The 10,330-nt window shown below is 38.1% G+C and overlaps 2 protein-coding genes across 7 annotated transcripts in view; one reads left to right on the top strand and one right to left on the bottom strand.

Moving 5' to 3' along the window:
- Positions 1–203: 203 nt before the first annotated feature.
- LOC100745060 (myosin-G heavy chain) lies at positions 204–7,732 on the bottom strand. Of its 2 annotated transcripts, XM_012389162.3 has the most exons (11): positions 7,595–7,608; positions 5,752–5,856; positions 5,213–5,351; positions 4,486–4,650; positions 3,882–4,413; positions 3,212–3,769; positions 2,674–3,120; positions 2,405–2,593; positions 1,438–2,300; positions 840–1,283; positions 204–515 (listed from the first exon to the last, which is right to left on the bottom strand). In XM_012389162.3, the coding sequence occupies exons 1-11, from the start codon at positions 7,606–7,608 to the stop codon at positions 321–323; spliced, it is 3,651 nt and encodes a 1,216-aa protein (XP_012244585.1). In that variant the 3' UTR covers positions 204–320. The 2 variants fall into 2 exon arrangements, with proteins under 2 accessions (XP_012244585.1, XP_033178320.1); XM_033322429.1 differs by lacking the exon at positions 5,752–5,856 and having other exon boundaries at positions 321–515; positions 7,595–7,732.
- A 53-nt stretch (positions 7,733–7,785) lies between these two features.
- Positions 7,786–10,330, top strand: part of LOC100744938 (ras-related protein Rab-18) — a 5,173-nt gene continuing 2,628 nt past the window's right edge. Inside the window, exon 1 of one of the 5 annotated variants that reach the window (XM_033322443.1) lies at positions 7,786–7,898. The gene's annotated coding sequence lies outside the window, so the exon portion shown is untranslated. Of the gene's footprint in view, positions 7,899–9,305; positions 9,446–9,706; positions 10,083–10,330 lie in introns of those variants that run through there. The other 4 variants (XM_024369735.2, XM_012389191.3, XM_024369734.2 and 1 more) reach the window with 4 other exon arrangements.

Genomic DNA, 10,330 nt, shown 5'->3' with positions numbered 1-10,330 from the left:
ATTACCATTACGAACATCCACGGATCTATGGGGCCATCGTGTGCGTGTGCGTGTGTGCGTGTGTGTGCGCGCGAACGCGCGTGTGTGTGTCTGTGTGTGTGTGGGGGGGGTGGAGGAGGCGCGCGTGTGTGTCTGTGTGTGTGGGCGCGCGTGTCTGAGAGACAATGAGAAAAAAAAGAAAAGGAGAGAAAAAGAAAAACAGAAAAGTGAGAACGATAATAGAGAAACAGTGAAATAACTAACAATACGTGTGAATATACAGCTGATTCATTTGGCATAGTAGTCTAGAGCGTTCCTTTTTCTAGCGCGCAATAGAATGGTCAGTGAAGATCATCGACCCAAGCAGTTTCTAATGACTCGATAAGAGTACGAACAAAAGCCATTTCTTTTCGTGCATTTTCCAAGATCACGCGGGGATCTTGCGAGGTACAGCGCAGTATATTTGGTGCCATCACCATTGCTAAATTGTTTGCATCCATTTTAGTACGGGCAACGACTTCCGGCCTGGCGAAAATCTGCAACAAGTATTTTATACATTGTGGTAATCCCAAATGAAGAAACGAGAAACTAAGAGAAACGGGGCCACTCTACAGTGACCTCGTTAGTTTCAATTAACCTCCTCTGACAAATTTACGGCAAGAATGACAGTTGATCGTTTGATTAATACCGACGATTAACGTTAAAGTTCCCTAATGTAAATAGGGGCGCACTTTGATCAACGATTCGCTACTTTGACAGTTGAGCGATAAGAATGCGTATCTTTAATAATCGATAATTCATACTTCGCATTCAGTAATCGTGGATAAGTAAGACTAACACTGATAGCTAAGAATACCAACCTGAAGGAATCGTATTAGATGACAAAGAACACGACGATTCAAATCAGGCAGACGATCTACAAGCGCGGCGACATTGGCTGCGGAAGCTTCGGCATCATCGTGCCTCATCGACACGCATTCCGTGTAAAAGGAATCAGGTATCAACGGTTCGTAAAGCTCTCGAACCCATAATTTTAACAAAGATGCGGGTGCATGAGCATCTTGAGAAGCTGCCAAAATCGTACCATCCTCGAACCTGTCCAGGCACGACTTCAAAGCACTGACCTCGTCCGCGTCCGCGGACACTCTGAATATCCCCTCCGTCAAGATACCACCTCGAGCAAGCACTTGACGCGTCAACGTGGTCTGTATCCATGGTAACTCTCGATTTGGGAATCTGTCTCTCTGCAGGGCCATTACTTCCGATAACGTCGCCCCAAACATGGACGCCCGGAAAATCTGAATCTATGATTAAATTAAAAGCGAATGAATATCCATTCCATAGTATGAAGAAATTTACGGTAACGCTGTGTTGGTCACTTGTAAAATGTAAACAAATAAAATAAGATATAAGACAATAAAGTAAAATAAGGTTGCGTAGTGAAAGGAAGAAACATACTCTCGCTTGATCGATATCTTCTATAGTAGCCTTGCGAGGCTGTCGCTTGCCATGTGCTCCAATTCGTTGTAAACGACGGCAGGCGACGGTTGCATAATGACTAACTTGCACGTGAATAGGCCACTTGGCCACTTCCGAAAACTGAAAATTCGGATCACGATGTCTGTTCATATAGCCTTCGAGATAAGGCTCGAACGTAGCGCTGGGCGGCACGAATGCCAGACAGACAGCCATCAATTCCCAACCTCTACGTAAACTTTCTTTCCTTGGATTCTCTGTAGTTTGTCTACATATCTGGACGTATAATTCGTCCCGTAATGGCGGCTTCGAATACGCTGTATTCACAATGTCCATAGCTACACTGTCTAATGTCATTCCTACGTTAGCTTTCCGATCGCCCATGTACACTTGCACCAGCCTAAACAGATTGCAGGCTTCCCGTTTCAGTAACTTTTCACCATCTACGACTACCAGCATTGGCTGTGGTATAGGATCTTTAGACCAACTGAGAATGTCGCGCACGCTGAACTTCTTCCGGAACAACAATCTCAGTCCCTTCGGCCGTCCGCAGTTCAGGTTAAGATTGTCTTGTGCGTATTTCTCGATATCGCCACCGCCCGCGCTGTCATCTCGCCTCGCCTCGTCCACGTCTGTGTTGTCCACGCCGATACCAACGCTAGGAACAGAACTTATCGCGGTAGACGGTGGAACTGGCGGCTGTCTTGTAGTTGCTGTCACGGTTTCTCTTGTATCGGCTTGCGAGGCGATATTCGGTGGCGACGGTGGTCGTACTTGTGGCCTCGTTAGGGTGTCAGCAGTATTGTAATACGTCGCTAATCCAGCAGTATCGTAGTTACCCAAATCTACAATAATAATATAAATATCATTTCAACGTACTGAGATACATATTTTTACGAATATAATTAAATCCACGTTCCTCTTAGTTACTGGATAAATAATAACTAACCTGCATAGTGATCTTCGAGGTATTCTTGACTGGACGAATCACCTTGATTGCTCGCTGCTTCGTCATCCGCAAATTGATCGTCGGAATCGTCATCGGCTCTTCCACCAATACCTTCGCCTCTTCCACCCTCTTCGTCCAAAGAATCGTCACCTTCTTCTACTAACAACGGATCCCCAAACTTGTAACAACCTATAAAATTATTATTTTATTATATAAAAGTGTTATTAATTATCTAAGGTACAGTTATGCTTTCACTATTGTAGACGTGCCTGAGAGTTTTGCTTGCTGAAGAATATAATGCTGAAGCGGCAACAAATGATCGTCGTCAGGTAACAGATTTCCATAAAAGCACGGAGGTGGACTCGGATTACCATTACTCCTCTTCTTTTTACTATCATCTACCTCTGTGAGCCCTTCTGTTTCTTCGCCCACAGCGCTATTGCTGCTACTATTACTGCTATTGCTACTGCTAGTATTACTACTAAGCCTTTGTCTAGGTTGTTCGTGACTCTGACTAATAAGATAACGCTCGTGCATAGAATCATCGTCCCTATCTCTTCTTCTTGACTGTTGCTGCTGCTGCTGCTGCTGATGCTGTTGCTGCTGCTGCTGCTGCTGCTGCTGCTGCTGCTGATGATGATGCAATTGTTGCAGCTTTTGTTGCTGTTTCTGCTGCTGTACAAAACTGTAACTGCGAGCCAGTGGCTGCGGCATGCCTTAAAAGATATAAGAAAAGAGAATGGATTAAAATACAAGATACCGATGATTAATTAATTTTAAAGGAACATGAATTATCGTCGTACTTACAATCCAACGAATTGTTACATGCAGTATTCCTTCTATATTCTTTTTCTCTATCACGCTCTCGTTCTCTTTCTCGTTCTGCAACCTCGAGGCTTCTCTGCTTCGACGTATTGCTCAAAACGCCCACACCTCTGACAAGGCTCTTCGAAGGCTCATTTCTTTCGGCTAACATTGCGCCGTACATATCTCTAACATTCGCTTCTGAAAGCGACACTGAACATCCATGATGCCTTCTACCTATACTACCAGTATTATCTTGCTTATTCATATTACGCGGATGCATGGAACTTGGATAAAAGGCTGAAGTGTTTGTTTTGTCCAAACTATTTACTCTTTCCCTATGATGAATCTCCCTTTCCCTATCTCTATCTCTATGATAACGATTACTGCTTTCCACCAGGGAGCCATACTTCTCACCCTGTGATTTATAACTATGACTCAACTGAACTTCTGGCGGACGGTACGGAGGCATCTCTTGCCTAAATCTAGATTCCATCAATGACTCCCGATATGGCGAAGTACTTGGTTCAGGACCGTACGAACCTCTACTACTTTCTCTACCTACAGCAACAAAACGGATTGAGGTAATTTCTTGCTTCCCCTTTTGCATTCTGTTTGAATGAAGATTATTACAGATCTTAACTTTTTAATGAAACTTAACTCACATTCTTACCATTTTTATTCTTTTCCAATTCTAAATTCCCTGCCCTACCCTCGCGTTGTGAATCAGCAAACGTCTTCTTCTTAAATAGGGGAGTACTAGTTGACAGTGACAAACCTAATGGAGGTGGTTCACCCAACGGTACCGATTTCTGATTCTTCACACTTTCCAAAGTGCCGCTCTTGTGTCCCCTAGCTTCCAACGTACCGCTGTGTTGCCTGGGCGAAGATTGTGCTTGAATTGCCGGTGCCTGGGCGACGGAACGATGATGATGCCGAAGAGGAGAATCCAACAATCGATAGCCAGTCGATTCCAAAGACGTGCGACTGTGAGAAACAGAACTGTCACTAGATCGACCAGAATCCTGAGAATGATTATGCTGACGTCGTGTTGTGGGCACTTCGTGATGCCTATGATGTCTATTATTATGATGGTGGTGGTGGTGATGATGATGCCGCCTTGAAGATGGAGATGGAGAAGGGGGAGACGTTTGAAGGTCCACGCCAACACTGGATGTTCTCGTTTTATTTACACTACCACTTTGCTATAATAAAAGGTAGTATAGTTCTATGCCGATCGTTCTTTTAGCATAAAGACCGTAAGACGAAGGACTTACCAACGAAGGGGATAAATTGGAACTTTCTTGATGATTAAACCTTGTTAATCGGCTGACTGAAGGAGTTTGTGTCTGTGTTGATACAGACTCTTTCTTTCTTGGCTCGGTTGATTTCTGAGTATCGGCTCCACTACTACTTGCTGGTTCTGTATTTTGCTTTAATGTCTACAATACGACAAATTCTTATAATTCTTTTTATTAAATGTAATGTCGGTACTATTATAAACAAAGTAAATAACAAATATAACCAAATACTCCTTGTTTATCAAAATCATTTAAAGTTAAAATATATTATCTACGCTAGGAAATAAAAATGTGATACAAGCGAACAGAACATAGAATGTTCTGAAATGATTTTCATGCTTTCAATATGGTATAATGTATACCAGAGTTTTTCTCCTAGCTACAAACAGCTATTTATAGCTGTATGGAGAGCAGACAGCTTGCTCGCTTATATCTTCAACATCCTACAGGGAGACAACATTGATGTATAGAAAAGCTTCTAAATCATTATGTCTACACATACCATGGAATTTGTATCCCTGAGAAGTCAAACGCTATGTTCGGTGAGTAAATATACGCAATGTCAACAGACTTTTATCAGTAAACGGAATTTCAAATATTCAAAAGAGGCCCGCCTAATTTTTTGCGCAGTATGACAGATATTTTTAATGCTGTATCACCGCCGTTCTAAATTACATATTTGTTATCAAAGTGAATCACTCACCTGAAGCTTTGCTAAAGGAATGATGTCGCAATCACTTGGACGGTGCCACACAGTTTTCTGGGATGTCGCATTGTAATAATAAAATCGTGAAGTATTTTGATCAAATAATTCCCACCATTGATTGTTATCTGTCTTTTTCCTATAATAAAAAGCAGAACAATGATATATACATATGAATTCTTAATACTTGAGAAACTATTATTTAAGTTACAATCCGATAAATTTCATCAAGTAATATAAAACTATTCACTTTGATTACTATTAAATGTAGGTTACAAAGAACATTAAGATTCCATACATGTGTCATGTAGAAATCTTGTTAATTATAAATGCTTCCTATATCATAAAAGGAAAAGCTTACATGACGATAACTTTCACCAAGCTGATTAGATCAAAAAGACGGTTTAATCTTTTTAGGCAACTGATTATTTTTCTTAATGAGGAAATTGACTTTGTAATTCAATGCAATGTAATTCAATGTTAATTATATCTTGGAGCATTTACTTATAAAAGAATATATATATATATTTCTGTCTTACACTGGTACACCAGGTGGAGGATCCCATACACATTCTCCAGTTGTGAGATTAGCATACATATGCTCCTTGGTGCGAGGTTCTATAATTTCTACCCATTCCATTCTACTGCAATATTACAAAGGATTTTTTATTTTAAAGATATAAATAATTACAAATAACGCATATTAATTTCATCGAAATAATTTATCGTAGAGAAATAATTTTATTGTTCTCTTTCAGGAAACCTCTTTTTTTTCCGTAGAAAATTTACTTAAAAAGATCTACTGTATAGATTAATAACAATACTAAAATAAACATTATTAAAAAGTATACAAGCGATATTTAAACCTGATAAAATCACTAGTGCACACATTAAATCATTAAAGCATGTGGGATGCACACGAAGATAAATTTGTTGTTCCTTTTTATTACTATAATTAAAAACTCTAAAAATAGTGCGGCAAAGTGAAAAAAAAAGAGAATATATATATATATATATATATATATATATATATATACGGTATGTTTAATGCATGGATTAGATCGAGGGGATATTATATACAGTACATTTAATGACAACCGGTCCAATACAGTTTTAGTAAACCGGGAGATAGAATCGCAGCGGATTAGCCATAAGATATAAATAATTAATCGATAGCATTCTGTCAAATTTACGGGGCAAAAATGGGACACGAAAACGCTTTAGCGAAGTTTATTTTCCTTCGTTAATAAACATCGTAGATAAACTAGAAATCTCTATAGTGGAAAAAAGCTTTGGTCCTTCTAGTAAAATGTTCGAAACAACGGGGAAGTGCAAACATTTAAAAACGAGGAAAGTTTCGTTGTAATAAAAGGGTGTCCCCCCCCCCCCCCACCCCTGTAACCATAAATTGATAGGAATGCTGGCTGCAATACGAGCAACCGTCTGATGTCATGCTATCCGTTTAATTGACCGAAATAGGCAGCAGAAATCCATTCGTGCATAGTTGTATACAAAGGAGCGGAAAAAACGAAAGTGGTGAAAGAGACAGAGAGGAAAAGGCGACACACGCATGACTTCGATAATTCGTACATACAGGGTGTTGCAGCGGCTATGTTACAATCGGCAATAGGGTGATTCTACATGAAAAAACAAGCCGATAATATAGAATAAAATTTATTCATATGACGTTTCGTTTTCGAGAAAATCAAGGTTGAAAATCTGTCAAATACACTTGAACTTGGCCAATTCCGCATTGAATAGAAGTAAATAATCGGCAGGAAATTATTCTACATGTGAAAATAAGCGAAAGATAAAGAATAGTATATGTTCATAAAACTTAGTAAGACTTAGTAAAACTCATAAGTAACTTTTTAAGTAAGTAACTATTTTCTTGAAAACGAGACCTGGACTCCACTTATTTTCACAAGTAGAATAACCTAATGCTGATCGTTTTATTCGTACCTAGTCTGTAATTAGCCAAGTTTAAGTATACTTTATAAATTCTGTAATTAGTTTGTTTCCAGAACGAGGCATCATACCAACAAATTTTGTTCCATAGTTTCGAATTGTTTGTTCACGTAAAATCACCCTATTGCTGATTGTAACACAGTTGCTGGAACACCCTGTATACATGAAATACGAAATTGTTAAAATGAATCTTGTTGAACTTAAAGACCCACCCAGTTATGTATATTGATAAACTTAAAAATCATTAAGAGAAACACTATCGTGCGTTCGAAGAATATGACGAGGCTCTCTGCGAGAAAACTGGGACGGGTCACTGGGAAAAAAATTCACTATCGATCCGCGAAACATAGCCACTATATCGCAGCGATGGTACTTATTTCCATTCCCCTAGAATCGAACGAATTTCATTCTTACCCGTCGGAAGCCATCGCGAACAATCAATTCGTGTATCAGCGAAAACAAAACACCTCACGTCACTCGGTGAACACTTTGTGACACTTCACGAGCGCTGCAGTGACACTTCGATGTCGCAACGTCCCATTTCCACGAGCACGAGCGACGCAGCCCCTTCATGGCAGCCCACCGGCGGCCATCTTTTTTTCTTCTGCGAGTTTCAACGTTCTGCCACTATAGCGAACAAAAACTTACTTTATCCTAGATTCCCGACATATCGTCCCGAAGATGCGCTCGAACGCTCTTCTCTAGCGCTTCCACGTCTGTGAGTATTTATTCGCGATTCGATTCGCGATCGGATACTACTCACCGATGATATATCCCATGCATCGTAATTTATCTTGCCTCCTTTTTGTTTGTTTGTTTTTCCTCTTCTTTCTTCTTCTTCTTTTTTTCTTCTTCTTCTTTCGGTTATGTTACACTTCCCGGACTTAAGATGAATATCGATTGATTACTGGGATGGTCTGTGTTGCTTACATCGTTGGATAACTATAAATACAAGACTAGACACTGTTCATAAGAATCGACCGTGTTTTGATGGTTGACATCTTTGATAAAACTGTTATCTATTCGTAAGTGATAACGTATGTATGTATTCGCGCAGTTGAGGTTAGAAATGCTCATGGTCGTATCTTTACTCGTTTGAACCATGTTTGAGCATAGTGAGTTGCCCCCAGACTCGCACTTTCGAATGGTTTCTTGAAACTTTGGATTTGTTTATGACTTGTCATGTCATTTTAATTACTCACATTAATATTCGGACACAGCACACTATCTCTACTTACATTTGTTGCTTTGTATAAGAGGAGGTGATTTAAATATCGTGTTGTTTACTCTATGAAAATATATGAACCATTCGTTGTAGCTTGAAAATATGTAAACAATTTCTCTCTAACAATAACATTTAATTTTACAGTAGGGTTAAGAAAAAGAGGTTGTCCTCCTTATTTCTTAAATTCGGAATAGTCCTCTTTATACCTTTTAATAGTATCCGCTATAATTAGTAATAATAATTATGCAATTTCACGATAACTTTCATCCTTTTTTCTACGACAAATTACAAGTTGTCTTTTATCAAAACTAGTAGTATTCTTCCCTTTTCCTAACATGTTAAGTTTCTCGATGTATCATACAAATATTCGTGTTAATTTCTTTTGCCGTTTATTGTACAAAATAACTATATAAAGTAAATGTATTCCGCAGTTCAAAAGCGAATCGTCTATAACTGTCCGCAAGAATCTGTCCGATAACGATAACTGTCTATGGTTTATCTCCACCACTGAGGAGGAGGTGGTTCCCCCTTGAAACAGTGACGCGAGTAATGTGACACGGCAGTGGCTTCTCTTTAAAGATCTGTAGCGTCTTTGTATCAATAAAACAACATTAATGCAACGACAAAACTTTTCTATTTAAAATTTCCCTCTCTTCGAGACTTCGGGAACAGTTTGCGAACAGCTTGCGTACAGTTATAAACTTTTAATAAAACCAAATTGAATTTTATTTAATCATTAATACGAATCACACTATTAATATTAATTAGTAATAATTATTTAAATTACATTGTAATTAAATTCAGTTGCTTGGATTTACGACAAATGCTGATACTGTTAGTTTTAAGATTTATTTGTTAACGACAACGAACGTTTAAGGGTCATTGAAGGTATTGTAGTTATTACTATAATATACTGTTAGATCTAACATCGTTTTGGCACCTTGAAGACAATTAATTGTTCGTAGACGTTGTTAAAAAGTGAAAATTTAACTAAATACCTATTGGTTAACATGTTAAAGACAAATCATATTGAAAGCAAAATAAGTGTAATTATCTACGTAACACACACATATATATATACATCTGCATATTTTTTCTCATTAAATAATTAAATGTGAGCGAAATTACATCGTGTTTGGTCTCATTTTAATCAGGAAGATCTCATCGATATGTTAATGAAATTTTTATTAACGAAAAATTGAAAATAAACAAATTTCCTTGTTACACTAGTGTTTCGTCACCGATATACAGGTTTTTCATTTTGCCGACTAATCTTATTCATTCGCTGTTCTTCTACGTCTGTCAGTGTCGGCAAATTACAAACAGTTTGAAAATGGAATCTTCTATTCGCTAACTGTTGCGCAGCAACCTAATCCTGAATACTTATAGATGGATAATTTACCCAATTCAAAGTGTTATGTTCTCTTCTTTAGATGCACAATAAGAAAATAGATTTATTTACACTATCGCAAGTATTTTTTTATCCTAATTCGCCAGAATCAAATGCAAACGACATCTGCACTATTTTACAACAACTATATTGCAAATTACTTTAACGTTCCTTTTTCTATCGTCTAGTGTCTAGAGCGTATCACGATAACAGTGCATCAGAATTTTTCATTTATGCATTGCAAAAAAGGATGATATCATTCATTAAATCCGAGTGACGTACTTACGGTAAGTAGATATTCAAGATTTAAGAAAAAGCCACAAGTATTCATGATGCCAATATCAACCTGTAACTTGTAACCTTTTTGTATATAAAAAGTTTTTATCGTCTTGTAAACAATATTTATTACATTTGGGTTCTGTTATTCGATCTTTCTACCATAATCGATGTTAAATCCTATGCAATTATACGCTTGTAACATTGTATATACATGTGACATAAATTGTGGCATATATATATATATATATATATATAT

This window comes from Bombus impatiens, unplaced genomic scaffold (assembly GCF_000188095.3).
Source record: "Bombus impatiens unplaced genomic scaffold, BIMP_2.2 scf_0637, whole genome shotgun sequence".
NCBI classification, from domain to species: Eukaryota; Metazoa; Arthropoda; class Insecta; order Hymenoptera; family Apidae; genus Bombus; species Bombus impatiens.
The sequence above is the reverse complement of the archived record's forward strand: the minus strand, read 5'-3'. Positions and strand labels throughout refer to the sequence as shown.

Bases quoted from the DNA above. Each gene is read 5' to 3' on its own strand.
- LOC100745060 (XM_012389162.3), bottom strand. The intron at 4,651-5,212 runs GTGAGTGATTCA...GTCGTATTGTAG, and splicing joins TTCCTTTAGCAAAGCTTCAG to ACATTAAAGCAAAATACAGA. The intron at 1,284-1,437 runs GTATGTTTCTTC...ATTTAATCATAG, and splicing joins AAGATATCGATCAAGCGAGA to ATTCAGATTTTCCGGGCGTC.